At 38.7% G+C, this 19829-nt stretch overlaps 1 protein-coding gene across 1 annotated transcript in view; it reads right to left on the bottom strand.

Moving 5' to 3' along the window:
• Positions 1-336: 336 nt before the first annotated feature.
• LOC142661934 (1-phosphatidylinositol 4,5-bisphosphate phosphodiesterase eta-2-like) overlaps positions 337-19829 on the bottom strand; it is a 125145-nt gene continuing 105652 nt past the window's right edge. Inside the window, exons 19-20 of the mRNA XM_075839657.1 lie at positions 9369-9708; positions 337-2612 (exon numbers count right to left, since the gene is read on the bottom strand). Of these exons, the coding sequence (XP_075695772.1) occupies positions 985-2612; positions 9369-9708 (1968 nt within the window). The 3' untranslated portion in view covers positions 337-984. The remainder of the gene's footprint in view (positions 2613-9368; positions 9709-19829) is intronic.

Below are 19829 nucleotides of genomic sequence, written 5' to 3'. Positions count from 1 at the left end.
ACTGCATATTTTGTGTAACTCAAATCTTCAGCTTGGGATGTAACAAAAAAAAAATAAAAAATTCTGCTTTTAATGGAGATTTAAAAAATATTGGAATGTAAAAGTTCTTACAATAAATTTACTATTTTTTAAAATTAGTTTTAAACAAAACAAATATTTTAAAAGCTTCATTTACTCTTGTGATAAACCTACCCCACTTGTTCTCAGACAAAAATCGACCCAAAAAATATTTTTGTACATGAAGTCAATATTATACGGTTAAATAATTTTATTTAATAGATTTTGATCGCTTACAAACTGTTAAAACATTTAATAATATATTGAAGATTAGTATAACCAAGGAATAAAATAAACTAAAATAATTAACGTATAAAGAAAAACATTTTCTAAGAATCACATTCTAAAACATACATCTAGGATGCGGACGTAAATGAACGCCGAGAAATTAAAAGATCCAGAAAAGGTAAGTTTTACAGCAATAATACATACGGAAGGGTTTAAATGTTATTTTTAGTTTGATACTTTTTGTTTTAAAACCTACCATATTCATAAAATCTTTTATGGCAGTGCAAAAAAAAATAATAAAAATGTACTTTAAAAAGGTGCTATATACAGCAGCAGTTTAAAAATATCACATTTCACATTGGTAAAGCAGTGCAGAAAATTAACATACTGGACGGTCAGGAATAGTCTTCTGAAGAGCGAAGGACAGACCTCCATGAATGAATGGACAGAACCAATATATTCTGGGAATATCTAAATGCAATGGTGTCCAACAGAGTATTGCAAACCCAATGTAAACATGACCATTTAAAAATATATACAGTACTATAAGTGCTTTAGAATTTCACGAGTCCAGTCTAGTCCCAAAACTAAAAAGTATAGAATTCTCCCCATCGAGGTATATTTTGCATGGACAATTTATCATATACATGATTTACATTATGTAAATGCTACATGGACGTATTTTGTCACAACAGTGTATTATTGTGGTCCAAATTTATCCAAGGATTCTGAAGTAAACTGGGTGGTCAAAAGAGAATCCATACAGAACCCTTTGGTTATTGCACAAGCTCCTTCAGGATTTCCTCTTTCCTCTATGGAATTACCATTAACCAGATTTTGAAGTCTTTGTCGCTCTTGGGCTTGTTTTGCTCTGTTGGCGACGTACCTTACTCTGCTCTGGCTTCTGGAGGATGTCCTCCTAAGATGATTCATGCCATCGTCCTCATACTGAACAGGTTGAAACTCGGTGGGAGAAGTAATGTCATTTTCTTTCTCAAAACTTGTCAGCTGTTTGAGTTGCTCAGTGAGCGAATCTGTAGATTTAGTGGAGGCATTCATACCAGCAGGTCTCCTCTGAGCTCTCATAGACCTTGTAATAAAGCTTCTGCTTATGCTCCTATACTTGCTTTCAAAATTGCATGATATATCATCTGAGGTCAAGTCCCCAAGACTTTTGGACATTGACTGGGTGGCTGTTGCTTTATTCGTGCTGGGTTTTCTAGCGGTCTGTTTGAGGCTGTCAACATAGAGTCTATTCCAAGTGTTCCTTCGTGGTAAGGGTGGCAATACTTCTTCAGGACTTCTAGCTAAAGGCCTAGGACAACGTCCATCTATTGCTTTGGTGCTAGATATTAAATTAGGATTGGATTTGCTTTTTGTTACGCCAAAAGAAGTACCACCTCTTGCTAAAGTAGTTGCTGATCTTGGCCGGATGCTATTTTGTAAATTAATACTATCAAAGTTATCAGAGATATCAAGATCCAGCAAATTTTTTTGTGCTAAATTAGGCAGAGAAAGGTCAATCACTGTGTCGTTAGAAGATTTACTGGAAGACGAAGACATGCTGTCCCTATGACTGTTCAGTTCTAACTTGCTCCATATCCGATCATTAATGGTGGCATCCGAATACACCTCTGCCACAGGAGATTGTAATGTTGAGTTGAAGGCTGAGCTACTTGAAAGAACATGACCTTCACTCTTTGTTCTTCTGACAGGTACGGGAGGTCCAGTACGGATCATGGATGATTGTTGAAGAAATTGGTCAGGCTTTGGTCTTAGAATACAAGGAGGTAAATCCTTTATCACTGGGGTGAGATTTTTTTGTTGCTCTGAAGATTTGGTAGATGCTTCTGAACTATTGCTCCTTTGAACAAAGAACCATTCACCTTGACTCCCTTTTGATTGACGGACTTTGTTCTCTCTTGAGACATCAGCTAATAAAGACAATCCTGGCTTCATGTTGAAAGAATTTATGGTAATTGTGGTTTCTTGTTTGCCATTGGCATTATGTGCGTTAGCATTTTTGTATATTTTTTCAGAATTTTCGGTGGTTGTGATTGGACCATTGTTTAGTAGGTTTATCTTGCCTATGGCCAGGTCATTTATTCTAAGTGGTCTATACATATTGTCAGAGATACTAGAAGATTCAGATTGAGATCCTGTTAATTCTTTATGCCCTTTAGAGTCTTCATTTGTAATTGAGGCAACAGGCTGGTGAAATGTAGGACCAGGAAGAGGTATCTGCTTGGCAAAGGTGAATTCTTCTGTAATAGTTTCAAGACTGCACAAAGAAGAAACCGACCTACAGATTGAGATTGGTCTGGCATCTGTATGAAAAAAAAAAAGAAAAAAAAGTTACTTATCACATCAACAAAAGGGGCACTACAAACCAAGAGTCACAAAGATGTGAGCATCTGCAGCCAGAGTATATGTAATGCAGTAGCGTCTGGGAAGGATGTCTGGATAGTTTAAACCACTTTCCATACATCCAGCAGGCAAAGGGCAATGAACTAAAACAACAATATATTCTACAAAAAAATAGTACATCAAATAACAGCAGGGCCCAGGGTCAAAATAATTTACTGGCACAAATAACAGTGCAAATGATGTTGTAATAGGGTGTATAGTCCTATAATGTGCTGAGATACATAGCAATCCTTTAACAGTCATGAGCATGGTGACCTGGTTGTTGCAGAGTTGACCCTTTCTGCGAAAATTGGGCAAAGACCTGTTTTGGGTTACTGGATTTGTTCTTACAAAATGATAAAAATTTTATTAAGCTCATATTAGTTGATTTTAAAATGTAAGCAATAGATGCAGATGCGCAAATTATAGCTCCTGGGCCCTGATGTAAGATCCGTAACAGGGCCCTCACCTGTGTCATCAGACAATGCATTAAATAAATACACTGGGCAAAACATATACACTGTGGTATGCCTTGTGCAGGGCCTGAGGGGTGGAGCATGACACAGATATTCTGCCTTTGTTCTATTTTTAAATCCCTGGGTCAAGTACCGCCCCTTTAAACCCTGCACTAGGCATACCACATTCTACCAGTTTTGGCTGGAGTGTCCCTGTAATATATAAACGAAAGAATTCTGGTGTCAAATAGACTCAAAATTTCGCTCCTTCGGGAACGGATACCTAAAACAGAAATGGGCATTTACTTAACAAGTAATCCTCATTCCAGCACTGCCGATAAGCAGCCATCTTGAAAAGCATGGGCCTACTACATAACCTCTATAGGAATATATATGAAAAGGAATGAGGTAATCGCTGATTTAAACAGTTGAATGATGATTTAGCTGGCATTTACTGCATGTCTATAGGTGGCTCTATAGTGAATATATAGTAAATTGTAAACAGGGATTTCCTTAGCCATCTATAGTAAAAAAAAAACAAAACAGTATATAGGGCTTGTTGTAATAAATACATGCAAAGTTTGCTTAACACATGTAACATAGCATGCAACATGATCAACATCAACATGCACTTACCGCCCCAAACAGGGGCTCAAAGGAGGAAACAATGGGGCTCAATGGTGGAAAAAATAGGGCCAAATGGAGTAAACAGTGACTGGATAGACCATGCTGATGTATCCGCAAGGATCTGTTCCTTTTATGTATGACAATGCAGAGTTTTAAGGGTGGAAGCAGACAGGTGCCTTTTGTGCCATTTAAGTTGCTGTGTTTCTGTATAACCGCTACATACAAGTTACAACAAAGTTGCCAAAAAGAACGGCAGAACAGCAACCAATGAAAGTGTGAAAATTGTGCGCTTTGCAGTATCTTCATATAAGTGTGCCATTCAATGTTTGTCTCGATTGGTTCGATAACTTATCTAATAGTTAACTTATCTTTTGCAACAGTTGTGGTCAGCCTTTATGGGCTGTTGCATTTTGTGACCGTTCATTCCCATGGCCATGACTCCAGAACATCAATAGAACCATGCACATGTGGAAGTAACATTTTTGTTGACCATAAACTTACTTGTGTTCATAAATGCTTTCAAGAAAAAAACAAAAAAGGAGAAGATAGCGCTCTGCTAAGGGGATAAAGTTTAGGGCTATATACAATGAATGAATGGGGAGTCTAGAAGGACTCACCTGACGGAGTTGTGCAGGATCACGGGCACAACTCAAATTTAAAAGCGTATTGGGTCGATATGACCCTGATGTCAGCACAGTATGCAGGCCTCCGGAGTGGACTCTGGGTGTGTAGCTCCAATGCTGGAGGCTTTCCAGTAGTCTGGTAATCAGTGGAAAGATGTCGAAAATAAACTCCTTCGTGGGGCGCTCTTGTGCGGGTGTTTAGGTAATTCACAAATGATAGGAATTTATTCGCATGAATGTATAAAACAAACACAAATACAAAGCGTTTCAACCTCGTACTGAATTCTTCGTCCCACTGAGGAGTTTCTTTTCTACATCTTTCCAGTTGTGTTCATAAATGTCCGTTCTTTTACGGAGACAATATTTTACTTGTTAGAGCATCAGTTTATGCTTCAGATCTGCTCTCCAACTATAACTGGGGACAAAACACTTTACCCTAGTCTGCTGGTTGTTTAGTCACCCACGTACATATAAGGATACACAGACTATTCCCTTCCTTCCTACATGTCGTATATGTTATTTCCATAAATACGCCCTTTTATTATACAGTATATATATATATATATATATATATATATATATATATATATATATATATATACCAGCAAGTCCTCCATTAGTCGCCCCCTTTCCTTTAATAATATTTTGTCTCACATTGCAATTTATACTGAGAAATATATAAAAAAGAAAAAAAATCTGTGTGTTTCAGAAGGCCTTAGAAGGTTCACACAGAGTTTTTTGACACGTTTTTTGACACGGAAACCGCGTCTGAAAAAGTGCCAAAAAATGGTCGAAAATGCCTCCCATTGATTTAATTGGGAGGCGGACGCATTTTTTTACCGGGAGCACTAAAAAACACTCGCAGTAAAAAGAAGCGACATGCCCTATCTTCGGGTGCTTACGCCTCTGACCTCCAATTGACATCAATCGGAGGCAGAGAAATCGTATTTCACTGCGTTTTTGCCCGTGGCACTCAATGGGCGCGAGCAAAAAACGCCACAAACGGCGTGCAGGCAGATGAAAATCTGCCTCAAAATTCCAAACCGAATTTTGAGGCAGAATTTTCCTCCTGAAAAAAACTCAGTGTGAACAGGGCCTTACCCTTCTGCTCCTCACAATCCTATGTCTGACTGTGAGACAAGTGGCTGCAGCAGGAACCTCCCCCCTCTGCCTTGTCTGCAGTAGGACACACAGACTGCTAAACTCCAGCCTTCTGCTTAAAAAGGCTCTGTCACCAGATTTTGCAACCCCTATCTCCTATTGCAGCAGATCGGCGCTGCAATGTAGATATTTTTTTAAAAACTAGCATTTTTGGCCAAGTTATGACCATTTTTATATTTATGCAAATGAGGCTTTCTAAAGTACAACTGGGTGTGTTTAAAGTTAAAGTACAAGTGGGCGTGTATTGTGTATGTACATCTGGGCGTTTTTACTTCTTTTACTAGCTGGGCGTTGTGAATAGAAGTGTATGATGCTGACGAATCAGCATCATCCACTTCTCTTCGTTACCACCCAGCTTCTGGCAGTGCACAGACACACAGCGTGTTCTCGAGAGATCACGCTGTGACGTCACTCACTTCCTGCCCCAGGTCCTGCATCGTGTCGGCCACATCGGCACCAGAGGCTACAGTTGATTCTGCAGCAGCATCGGCGTTTGCAGGTAAGTAGCTACATCGACTTACCTGCAAACGCCGATGCTGCTGCAGAATCAAATGTAGCCTCTAGTGCCAATGTGTCCTCGCTCGTCCGACACGATGCAGGGCCTGGGGCAGGAAGTGAGTGACGTCACAGCGTGATCTCTCGAGAACACGCTGTGTGTCTGCACTGCCAGAAGCTGGGTGGTAACGAAGAGAAATGGATGATGCTGATTCGTCAGCATCATACACTTCTATTCACAACGCCCAGCTAGTAAAAGAAGTAAAAACGGCCAGATGTACATACACAATACACGCCCACTTGTACTTTAACTTTAAACACGCCCAGTTGTACTTTAGAAAGCCTCATTTGCATAAATATAAAAATGGTCATAACTTGGCCAAAAATGCTTGTTTAAAAAAAAACAAAAAAAAAACGTTACTCTTATCTACATTGCAGCGCCTATCTGCTGCAATAGGAGATAAGGGTTGCAAAATCTGGTGACAGAGCCTTTTTAACCTCTCCTCTCAGCTGTATACCAACCCAAAATGTAAGAGATTAGCAGGAAATGAACCCCTCTTCTCTCTGCAGGATATCAGGAACATGCAGAAGATGTAGCAGACAAACAGATTTCAAGTTTATCTCCTGTTTACATTTATTAGTCATTTCTAGGTTTAGTGTTCCTTTAATGCAAATTACTGCTTTTAGGGTTTCCATTCATTTGTTAAGGAGGTTAGTTCCTAGGAGTACAGCGATTAAATTTGGCAAGACATGTATAAAAAAAAAAAAAAGTTATAAATCTAGTGCTTGTGGCTTACAAAGAAACTAAACATAAAACTGGAAACAGACTTTAATTTGTACATATAAACAAAAAGCCTGTGTTGCAATTCTAAAGTTCAAGTGTACAATGTTGGACTGGGGTCTCTTGGGTTCACCAAAGGAAATTCTGAGGACCCACCATCCATCTGTACAGAACGATTGTATATCCCCTTTTTACTGAATTGTAAACATGGTTGTTAAAATTGTGCACACAGGACATACCAATAAGGTCTAATAGGTATATTTATGAATAAAAACCATCAGAAATAGACTCTAGGGGCAAGTGACTGGATCCAAAGTCCTGCTCCAAACAACATTATTGTATGCTGGACCTTTGTGGCCCATTATTGTGTCAAGGCCTGGGCCACCAGATGCCCATCTGGTACTCTGGCTGGGACAGTCCAACTCGGATTGTACAAAGCACATGATTGTCACCACCCTTAATTTAATGAGGCACATATACAAGCAAAAAAAAAAATGCAGTTTCACAATTTTAGCAAGACTAATTTTGCAACAATGGTAGAAAATCTATATATTTTTTTAATGTATATATTATAGTAGTGACTTCATGACTTTCATAAGCCATGTCTAAATTATTATATTTTATGTATGAAGTCTTGGTAAAATAAAAATGAGCACGAAAACATTCCCTTTCATACGGCCATGGACAACACAACACACGGTTACCTTAACCATCTTGTCCTTTCAGTCTTTTACTAGAGAGACAGAGAAGTACAAGTGAAGAGGAAGAACGCAGGAGAGCAGTTAGTCAGGAGAAGATTTAAGGTGATAATAACATACATTAAAGAATAGACAGACAGACAAACATACCTGAAGACATCTTGCTATGTGATGTACTCTAATCAGAACTTCCATTTACAATCACAAATAAAAGTCACTAGATCCATAGAAGATCGGTGGTTTAAGAAAATCTAATGTATTATTGGCTGCTGGGGCTGACCAGGTTCACGGCAGAGCCAAGAAAATCAGTGAATTTAATTCTTGAACCAGTGATATCCGGGACTAACTGAAGGTTGCAGGGTGGATTTTAGATTACGGCCCGTGTCATATCAAACCCCCTTCTCCCACTGGGGTTTATTCAAAGATACAGATGTTGGAGATGAATATATTGGTATTTTCCAGCGCCTTCATTTTTGGCCAGCTGGAAAGAATGACCAAATAACTCCCCTCATCCTCCACGAACACAACGGTTCTCAAAAACGTATAGCACTGTACCGCCACAAGGCAGCTGCACCATATGAATTTGCCTTTCCCTTGTGCCACTTATCAGGCAAATGTGGGCCGCCAGTTGGGCATCGCTGCTCTGTATAATCAGAGACTTGTAGCACTGAAGGATTATAGTACCTTACAGTCTACTAGTTTCCGGGGACGTTACTATGTTATTCGTTGCAATATTACAGTCAAAAAAAGAACATGTAAATTATTATTATACTTCTAAAACTAGATGGTAACATTAGAATTTCAGAACTCCGATTTTGAATTCCCTCTTTGTTGCTAGATTGTTATTGTTAAGTATTGAAAATGGATTGTGACCTCTAAGTTAATACTAAAATGGCGGAATACTTGAGAAGTTAAAAAAAACATCAAAGAATAATGCTCTGGTTGGAAGAGTAACATCACAGAACAATACAGATACTACATGAAACAAAGACAGACAATATATATTAAAACACACAATGTAGTGACTAAACTAATGTCTACAGACTAAAACAAAAACAACACTAACTCCACATTGTGATTTCTAAAACAGTGATGAGGGACAGAATATATATCTTACCAGTAAAGAATATAGGGGATTTACTTCGAATTTCCTCCAACTTTTGGACGAACAAGGCATTCATTTCCCTTTGTAGGGTACCCATTTGCCTTCGAGAATTTTCATGCCAGCCCATAGACAGTTCTGGACTTCCAAGGCTCTCAAGGCTGCTTGAGTTAGAGGATATAGAACCACTGCCAACAGGGACCAAATTAACAGTACTTCCATACCTGCCACCTGTTTGGCATTGCCACCGTTGTCTAGGATGACTTTTCATCCCAGAACATTTGGATTCTCCATTTTTCTTTCCTGGTATTACAATGGATTGCGGGTTTCTGGTCGGATCATCAGTGTTCCCATGGTTATTGAGCGCTAGTAAGTCTGTCTGTTGCCGTTTTGGCTGATCTGTGATACCATAATATTTCAATTCTAACATTTCTTCTTGCACACCACTATACTGCTCATGAGCTGGAATATCATGTATAATAGGTTTGCTGCTGTTATCGCTCCACTTACAGTCTAAATCTGGACTCTCTTTAGTGCCAATTACGCATTTCATACAGTTGGTTGCCATCCCGATCCTACCTGAACCATTCATTGCACAACGAGCAAACACACCTGGTTTATGAGCAGGACTGTCCAGATGAGGGGCTCTATCAGGCCTCCGAACCGCTTCACTGAACGTCGTACACCTAGATATACGAACGTGGCCTTTGCTTTTACCAGAGCTTATACTCTTACCTTTCAAACTCTTGCTGTGTAATTCCGTGGGAGTACCGTCCCTGGACGGAGGAATCGGAGAAGCACTTTCAGGCTCTTTATCAAAGCGGGGTATAGATGAATCGTCCGTCTCCTTATCTTCACTTGCTCCTTCGGAACTGTTGTCTTTGGAGTCAATTGCAATTTCTGGAAAGCCCTTTTTGTTTTTTTGCTGGCCTTTCGTTGGAGCACTGGCAGTTCTTCTTAATATATGACTACTAATGGAATGTTTCCGGTGAAGCTGTCCAGCAGCATGACTGTCCAGAGATGCTTGTTTTGGATTTCTCAGAAACAGACCTTTTAAGCCCACGGCCTGCTTGACCTGGATGGAAGGCAATAACAAAAAGAAAGGAAATTAAAAGTTGCTTCGGTAATCATGAAATGAGCATGTGTAAAGTAATGTTTTATCTGCATGTAGGGTGAATACTGTGGGTTAAAAAACAAACAAGTTGAATAAAACAATGAAAAAAAAAAAGTTATAGATGTTTTTAGATATGCTATAAGAAAATTCTTGGAAAAAGAAATGAAAGAAAAAAATGGTGATTTTGAAATGTCTAAAATGGACTTTAAGTCAAATAGTTATGAACAATAAATAACTTATTCACAAAACACAACCTGCTCCTACATTGGGGTTTTTACTTATTTAACCTATTTTTTCAAAAGTTAGGAGAAATGCATGCAATTTCAACAACGTAAATGCCACCATCCCAATTTCCCATCACATCTGTAACCTGCAGATTTTTTATCCTTAACTCTCTTGAAAAAACTCATACACTGTGTAAGGACTAGTATAAAGTCTGAGGGGTGGGGCATGACACAGAGATTCAAAGGGCACCAAAGAGATAATTCTTGTGAAATGCATCATACCCTGTACTCGGCATAACACAGCATATACATTTTGCTCAGATTGTTCCTTTATGTAAAAGGTTTCAAGCTGTGAAACGGATCCTTTTTTCTAAATTGGACAGCTCATCATTAAATTATACTGTTCAAGGTCCTCCAGAGGGCAAATGCAACAATACTAGGAATCAGGGTCTCCATACCACAGAATAGGCACTTGGCACCAGCATTATGGTCCTCTCTCAATGATTATTGGCTACTAACAGCAGAGTAACAGAGCAGAATCTATAGAGGCCCATCTGAAAGTAAATTTTTTCCATTTAAGCTATCATGATGCTTGTTTACAATGATAGATCTTCCACATTGCCTATTTTTGTCATTGGATTAGTGTCTATGACAAGCATCACCTTCTTAACACAGTCTCTCTGCTTAGAATATAATCAATGGCTAGAGCCCCAAGTGTCATTGTGTTTAAGCTTAAAATGTTAAAGTGTCAATACGTTCTTCAATGCTATGGCACCTCGATAAATTGTATATCTAAGAATTCAGGTGCCCCCATAATAGATGCTAGAACAACACTTGGCATCCTGGCCTATATATTTTACCCTTAGTTCTCTATATTCCACTACATTAATTACTTAAGGAGGACCGGACAGCTCCCCTGACATGTCCGTTTTAGTAAATACTTGTATTTGCCAAAAAAATAATAATTCTGAAGCATATTTTCTTTGAATTCTGCATTGTGCCGTTCCTCTGCTATTCCTGCTGGAAACGGAAGAATAAATTGACATCTGAGTATTACCACTCCCCTTGTCAAGGAGGCGTGTTCCTACACACTGACAGTGACCTCTCTGATTGTACAGTGTCAGGCTGTGTAGGGACACACCCGAATCACTTGGGGAATGGTAACAGTTCAATTTAACCATACATTTCCAGGAGGAATAACAGTGGAATGGCACAACACAGAGTTTTAAAAATTGTTATTGAATTTGGAAGGGAAGAATTTACTAAGACAGACATATCCGGAGACCTGAGAGGCCCACTTTTAAAATATATACATTGTGGTATTTAAGGCTTATACTAAGTATTCTTACCATTTGTAGGTGCCACTATCCCGTTGTGAAATGGAAAGTTGGCAGAATAACATTAACACTTTACAGAGACGTGTGTGTTTATCCATATCAGAGCTACTTGCAATTATCTGGCATATTAATTTACAAATAATCCACTATTACTGATTTACATAAAATGAAGGGCTTCTAGATTTGTTTTAGATACCGGCAGTAGGTTGACTTAAAGGAAAACTCAAGGAAAAACGGATGCACTGTGTGACGCCTAGTGCAGGGCCTGAGGGGGCGGTACATGACTTAAGGCCCTTTTACACCGGCCAATTATCGGGGAAACGAGTGTTCATAGAATGCTCTTCGCGATCATAGAACGCTCGTTCCCGATTGTGCTTGATCAGCCGATGAACAAGCACACGCTCTTTCATCGGTTGATTGTATAGTTTTACGCAGACTAAATAGTTATCGTTGTCAGCAGCACATCAAACTGGGAGATGTTCTGCCGACATGATGGAAATGTATGGGGACGAGCGAGCGTAGTAATGAGCGCTCGTCCTCATACATAGCTCCTTGTGAAAGGATCAAACGAGCGCCGATCAACGAGCTGTCTCGTTGATCAGTGCTCGTTGTTATGGCCAAAATTGGCTGGTGTAAAAGAACCCTTCGAGATTGAAAGAAAACCAAAAGATAGAAGTAATGCACTGGCTCCTTACAGCTCTGCGCTAGACACAACAAAGTATCAGTTGTTCCTGTAGGGTTCCTTTAAGAACAATGATCTCTGTCACATAAGACATTCACGGGCCTGGCCCCTTCTTCTATAGAAAAGGAGGACAAAGAGCATGCAAACAATTCATGTCAATAGATCAATCAGTGGAAAACAGCTACAATGGGGTTAAGAACATGGTATATTTCTCTTACAGTAAAAAAAGAGCAATGTAATTAAAGATGTGATGGCTTCTGTATCAATCTTCAGACATTAAACACATTACATGTATTCGAACAGAAAATGCACAATTAACAAGAACAAACAATGGCGATTTATACAGATACAGTGCAAATTGTGTCATCCACGTATATGAGCTTCCGAGCTCTCCACACAACACCGGGGACGTTGCCTTCAGCAGAAGCAAGAGATTGTGAGACCACAAGTTGTACTGTAGGTGGGTTTATGAGTAGAAGTCATGAAACATAATAATTACATTCCCCCTGGGTGAACTGAAATGATGAAGAATGTATTTCTGGCGTTCTCGCAACATTCCGCGTATATTTGCCAACCTCTTTAGTCACAATCTATAGAAAACATCCATGACCTCTGACATCTGCCTCGTCTATAAAAATCTATTGTATGTTCTGAATGCCTCATGTATTATTCATAGCCACATTTTCTGCTATGCTGATCACTATCATTGATTTCAATCTGTATAATAATGAAGCAGTAGCTTTATAGTATCATGGCTCCAAGTCAATTTGCAAAAAAACATTATTTGCCAAAATAAAAAAAACTCGGAGAGATTTATAAAAACTGGAATAAAGATGAAACGGTGACCATTAGGGGAACTTCTTGTGCAGGTCTTATACAACGTAGAATGATTGGATGTAGTGCATTTTTACTTGCACCCTTTATGTAAAGGTTTTCAAATATTTTAAACGTAATATGGCAAACATATCCGTCCTTTAAAGTGAATCTCCACCTTTTATCATTATGGGAGTTTTAGATGCCGCATTCAGTGCTAATTTCTTAATATATTTTTATAGCGGTATAGTTCTGTTCTTGGAAACAGGGCTCTGATACTTTTGCAAAGACAGATTAAAAAGATAAAATTCTGGCAGGATTTAGCTACCAGTACAAGGAGCGTAGGAGCTTACTGCAAACGGTCAGATCATTTAGCTCAATGTATAAGGAGTAAGCTCCCTCTAGTGGTGGCTGCAGGTAACCAGAAATAGATGATTTTACCTTCGTATCTTTGCAGACGATTTTGAGCTCTGAATCATAGAAACTGATCTCACTCAGCTTTTAAAAACATATCAGGAAATTATTCAGCATAGTACATTGGACATATTAAGATTAAAAAGCGGAAAAAAATATATGCTGGACATCAATTAAAGCGGTATTCCCATCTACATAATCATTTTTTAAATTGAAGGTAACCTATAGTTTAACCAACTTCGTAAATACCCTCACTGTTCAATTCTGTAATGTTCACTAGATATTCCTTTAGCAACATGGCGAGTCTCCCGCGTTGTCTTTCGCTCGTTGCCTAGGGTTGCGGCCAACACTGGGATTCTGCAGCGGTGGTCGCATTTGCGCACGGTTTACGCCTTCTTCATAGTGGAGGATGGTCTGGGCACTGGGAGCATGCCTTATCTCTAAACAGAGATAACAGTGTATACTTTAGAATAAAGTGAGCGGTGGGGATTGAAACGGTGGATGAATAGGTTAAAACATAGTGGGGAGGTTAAAAAAAAAAAAGATTGCGATGAGGACGAGGCATGTGGGGGGTCGTCTCAACCATGCTTACAATGCACGGTTGGGACGAGCGGACAGCAGGGTTTACTCCAGACGATGCTAGTACTAGAGTATCTAGCAGCATCGGGAGCGTGCACGGAGCTGCCAGCGCTGATTGATTGACATCAAGCTACTACCGCCCACTTTTGCTCTCGCTCTGAAGAATGTGCAGCAGTTAAACAAAGAATATGAGCAGTTCTGAGGGTTCGAAAAGTGAACAGATAGCATGGTTAATGTTTTTAATGATTATTAAAGCTAGGGAAAAAAATTACTTCAGGTGGGGATAAGCCTTTAACTAATAATTTATATTATTGCATAGCAATAGCTAATTTTATTATTTTTTATGTATTTTTGTTATTAACTACAAAAACTACTAACCAACAAACTGCTGCCTGCGCTCTAATTATACCTTGGGAAGAATCAGTTTTATTTATTTCCTCTATTTAGCAGTATTGTTATTGCATTATTATTTGAGATGGGCCATATATTACAGGGTTTTAAATGATAAAAGTTCACATAAAAATGTTTGGTTTAGATTCTAAAAATTAATTCGCAAAATTCACTTTGAAGATTAAATTAAATGTATGATTTTGGTGTATCATGTGAATAAAGATGTAGCACCAGGGTCAGGGTACCAGCATTGCAGTTGGTTTTGACAGCAATTGGTTACTTTGTGTTCATTGAAATGATGATGTAATAGATAAAAACATTCGAGGATCCATTCTAGAGGATTTTTCCACGTAACAGCTTGGGACGTGGGTTTAGAAATTGATTTTTTTTCCCATTAAGTCACAATGGATTACTTTTGTTAAATGAGCTATTGGACACGTGATTATCAGCAAGCTGCATGTCAATTTATTGTTCTTCTGAGACCTATCAGGACTCTGAACCACACAGCTTAAACATCTACAATGAAAAATATATGAAAGGACGGAGCCTCATTACATTGACGTCAAGACGTAGAAAAAACGACATTGTTTGTGATGAATAGAAATTGGCAAATATACAGATCAATTTGAATGCAAACATTCTTTAACTGAGGAAAAAAAAATATTAAATGCATTCACAAAGAGAATTGTGAAAGGAAATAATCCACCTATGAAATTAATTTGTGAGTTATCAAGTATGAGGATGAAGTGCCACTGTTTCTAATGCATTCTCTATGTGCATTTACAATAAAATAAATCCTCTATCAATATATGTTATTTTGCATTCCAGATCAAATGCAATTTTATTTGGTTAATAAAAACTTAAAAAATCAGACACATTTAGAAGGCGATCCAGAATGGCTTTTTTTTTTTCTCTCTTAAAGAGAATTCGGAAATTGAGTTTTCGAAAATTAGAATGTGCCTTATTAATTTCCAGTATAAGCATAGAGGGCTTGAAGGGTTATATATGTCTTAGGGCTTCCAGGTTTTGTTCATAAATTACAGGAGTAGATAGGGCCATAAATCACTTGTAAAATAGACAGGATTTATTTTTTATTTTTTTCGCTGATGTTAAAGTCTTTAGGGGGGAAAGAAATGACCAAACAGCAAAACAAGAACACTGGGACAAAGAAAAATGTTCATCTTTAAGTTAGAAAGTGTTAACCTTGTGAAACAGACGATAAATCTCTGCCAAGTATTCCTTTGGTTATTTTGTAAAGCTTAAATTGTAAGTAACTGTTGTGACCATTGCCAAATCGCTACAATGAAGGGTTAGCGGCACAAAGAAAGCAATGCGCCACTTTGTTTCCGGTCAGAGGCCATATGGTCTGCCCACATTTTAGTCAATGATCGATCAAGCCATGCCGACCACGTCATGAAACCGACAGGTGCCAAAGTGGCACATCACTTTCCTAGTGCCACTACTTCTTTATTCCAGCGATCTGTTGGGGGTCACAGTTGTAGGACACTGATGGTAGATGCTTTACCGAGCATGTAACATAATTGGACAGGAACGGTTTCTAATACATGATTAACTGAATTAACATAATTGGACAGTAACTGATTCTAATACTTTTGGCCATTCATGATTTCACTTCATCTACCAAGTTATCAAGATATTACAATTACTTTTTGCCAATTTCCTACCGAAGAAATTAAAATACCTATATGGCTTATAAAATCTATTTCAAGGGGGTGAAAAAGCTTCAGTCATATGGCATTGCCCTACTGAATTTATATGATCTTTGGTCCAACGATGGGAACACTGAAGCCCAAGGGTGAAGCAAGTGGGCCATGCGACCTGGGATATGGATACCAGGAGGGGAACTAACAAGCCAAAATTCATTGCCCCGGGTATTTAGACACAGGGCAAGGACAGCAAACTTAATCCCCCCCCTCCCATGTGATGGAAAGCCTAACTACAACTCTGCAGAAGCAAATAATGCCCTTCGGGATCTAAGTATATTTTTTTCCCCCTTCACTTTTCCTCATTACAATAGATGTTTTGTGGGACAAGTTGTACTTTTGTTTGCTGGCAGTATTTTGAGGCACATATATATTTATCAATAGGCGCTTTGAAAGTATATCAATTGACTTACAATGCTACTAATAATTACCACTATTCTGAATGTTTATAGGACTAGTACAATTTGCGGAGATAGAAAAATAAAGAAGTGACTTATTTGAAAGGGATTGTGGCCTTGATCAAATGTGCATGGTTGCCCAAAATCAGGAGGTGAAGAACATGGAAAGAAAGTAGAACTGTGGGAAGGTTAAAGTTTGACTTACAAGAACATACTCGGTCCATGCGCTCTATTAATTAGGACATATAGATAGTTATAGAAGGGGGTCTTCTGCTTAGCACCTCTCTGCATGGGCCAGAGCAAAGAGTTGTCAATGTATTAATGGCCGCATGTAATACTAAACTTCCTCTGAGACGGCCTCTGAATGGTAAATGTATAGTTGACGAAAACGTTCTCCAGCAAAATCAGTTATTTGCCGGGGGTATGAGAAGCCGGACCAGTGTCTTGCATCTCAAATGGGGTTTTCTTGGTAAGCCTTTAAGGGTCCCATGTGCAATCTTCTATAAAGAAATACATCTTTCTAACATCATTCTAAAGAGAATGGTAATCATTAAAATTTAATATATAACCTAGCTGAGATAACTGTCCATTTTAGGGGTCTTCATAGACTTGTGTTTTTGATTGGCCCTTGGAATGGTCTTCATTATCTACCATGCATTAAAGTTATATTATCTTCATTATTCATAGGACACAATTCCCTACAGTACAAATTTTAAAGAGTATCCAAAGAGAAGATGGGAAAACTTTTTAGTCTCTATGCGACTTGGAAATGTAATAACAGAATAGAGAACAAATAGCAAAAATAGACAACAAAACTGAACACAAACAGTAAGTGCAAGACAACAAAAAATTACACAGAGACATCACACAAAAGAGGAAAGGATCTAAAATACAGATTGGCTTATTTTCACCCTGGATCAGCTTCATAAATGGTCTTCTTGAGGCTGTGAATGGCCTATTAGTAGAACAATCCATATAATGAACTGATTGTTTTAATGTGTCAGTGGGCAACAATGATGCTTATGAGTTGACTTGTCGGAAACATGCAGAATGTGTGAGTGTTTCTCACTCACTACACCTTCCTGCGACATGAGGGGGGTACCTTCATGGCTCCTAAATAGTCTCTGCTTCTAAAAGTAGATTTTTGACACAGAGAAGTCCACTGAAATCACAAACAGACAGAGTAAAGGCAAATCAGAAAGAAACAACATTAAAAGTGAAGAGAAGAACTTCACAGCTACAATAAGACAGTGGAACATTATGCAAGTTAGACAGACCACATACAGTAAGACGCAACAGAGAGCTTGCTCAGAAAGACAACTTTGAGGATTTAAGGGATCGGGGTTTTGGTGCTGCCCATGGGCAGAAAGTGATTTGTGCTGCAGTTAAAACAGAAAAAAATTGAATATTTGGCAATTGCACATTTCCAGGTAACATTTTACAGCTGCAACAAGGACTAAAAGGAACCTTAAAGAAACACTGGTTAGGAAAAAAAGTTAAAAACAATGGACATCACAACATCCGATTCGCTTTCTAACCCTTCTTGCAACTTTTTACACTATATTGTTGTTTGTGCTTTACATGCATTGCTTTAAAAGAATAATTTCCTAAAATCAGGTAAAATTCTTTGGCTTGAAAATTCTGGAGAGAAGTAACCAATTGTTGCACCAATAAGGATTCCAGTCAAGAAATCGTATGTGCAGTTCCACTTGGTAATGGGGTTTTTCCATTTAAAATATGGATTAGAAAAACATGGCTTTTTTTCCACAAAAACACCACCACACCCGTCCATGGGTTTTATGTGGCATTGCAGCACAGCTTCATGGAAGTGAATGGGGCGAGCTGCAATACCACACACAACCTGTGAATAGGCGTTATGCCATTCCTGGAAGAAAAACACCCCTTTAGTAAAATGCCCTACAAGGATGTTCAGATCACCTAGGGGGTGAAGATTTTGGGGAGATAAAAAGATTTTCCCTTCCCCACATAGATGCAATGAGGTTTCCAGAATTAAGTGGGTCAGTTTTCTTGTCACAGTTCCGGAACACAACACATCTGTGGTCCTTTTGGACCGACCTGTCTTCTCCAGTTCCAATCTCTGGGAACTCTAAGAAAACAGAACTGTCTTGCGGTAATAACTATGTTTAGTTCTGGAAGCATGGCCAGGATAACAAGAGATATTGGGCTAGATGGGGCATCATCGAAAAAAAACATTTGAAATGGTATTTGCCTTGGTTTCCATGACTTTAAAGGTATCTGGTCATTATTGTCGCACCCAAGAGGCAGCAAGCCGGCTGCACCACTTATAAAAGTAATGTTCACACTAGCTCAACTTTGATACCACGTACTACTCCACACTCTCAATCCTCAGTAAGCCGTTAAGAAGGCCTGACTGGTGGAGCCCAGAACCCATAGGTATCAGTAGCATCTGCCAACAATTTACTGCCAACAGTCCCCCAATGTTATCTTAGGAGACAAGGATCAGACAGGTTGGATCTTAACCTACCCAATTCTTTGTTGCCCCCATAGATAAACTGGCAGCCACTTGTCATCCCTGCTCTATTAATATAATATGCATTTTCAGTGGGGTGTCAAGTGTGATAACTTTTGGAAGTCTATGGTCAGCTTTGGAGTAGACTTTCTCATTTGGGCAGGAGTCTCTCCTACTTAATCTCTATAATTTGCATCTCTATGTACACCTGATCCACATTGTAGAGTGCCATTGAAAGATGAGGGTACTACAGTATATAACCATATAATAATCAACTGTCAATTTCCAGGTAAAGAACACACCAAGAACAGAACAGAGGAAGTAGACTGATCAGGTTCTAGTTCTATAACATTCAGCGCTATGTCCACAACATGCGTTTACCACTCGATGTCCTATGTCTTGCACAGCATAACCTACCTGATCAGCACAACTCTAAGTGACAAAATGACTTTCCCATTGGCTATGACTGAACTATTTATCATATACTCTATACAGGTAAGTGATCCTAGACCGATCGAATATGAACACACCAATGGCGTAGCTCATATAACAATGAGATCTATGCAATATTATCTCACTACTGGACAAAATGCTAAAAGTTATAGCAAACATTTTACTGACCAAAATGACATGAGCTAATAAGCAGCTAATCCTATAGTCCACCGCTTACATAAGTGCACCTTGTAAATGTAGCTGTCAATGAAATTTGCACATATGGATGCAAGTGTTTCTGGAGCTTCTCAGGACTGGAGATATATACAAAAAAGAAGCGATCATGGGGACAGATATTTTTTTGTGTCAGCAGTCACGTTAAAGAAATATCAACAACCCCTCCATAGTTTGAAATATCGCATTGAGATGAACAAATGAAGTATAGACTTTAGATATCGTGTCTTTAGATATACGGCTCTCATACACTCATTTAAGTTGGGGATCATCATAATACAATCATTCATTATCCAGTTTTCATGGACAAGCTGCTTTTTATTCTCTCAAGGGTACGAATATTTAGCTAATGAAAGGCGACATG

Source organism: Rhinoderma darwinii, chromosome 10, assembly GCF_050947455.1.
Source record: "Rhinoderma darwinii isolate aRhiDar2 chromosome 10, aRhiDar2.hap1, whole genome shotgun sequence".
NCBI classification, from domain to species: Eukaryota; Metazoa; Chordata; class Amphibia; order Anura; family Rhinodermatidae; genus Rhinoderma; species Rhinoderma darwinii.
The sequence above is the reverse complement of the archived record's forward strand: the minus strand, read 5'-3'. Positions and strand labels throughout refer to the sequence as shown.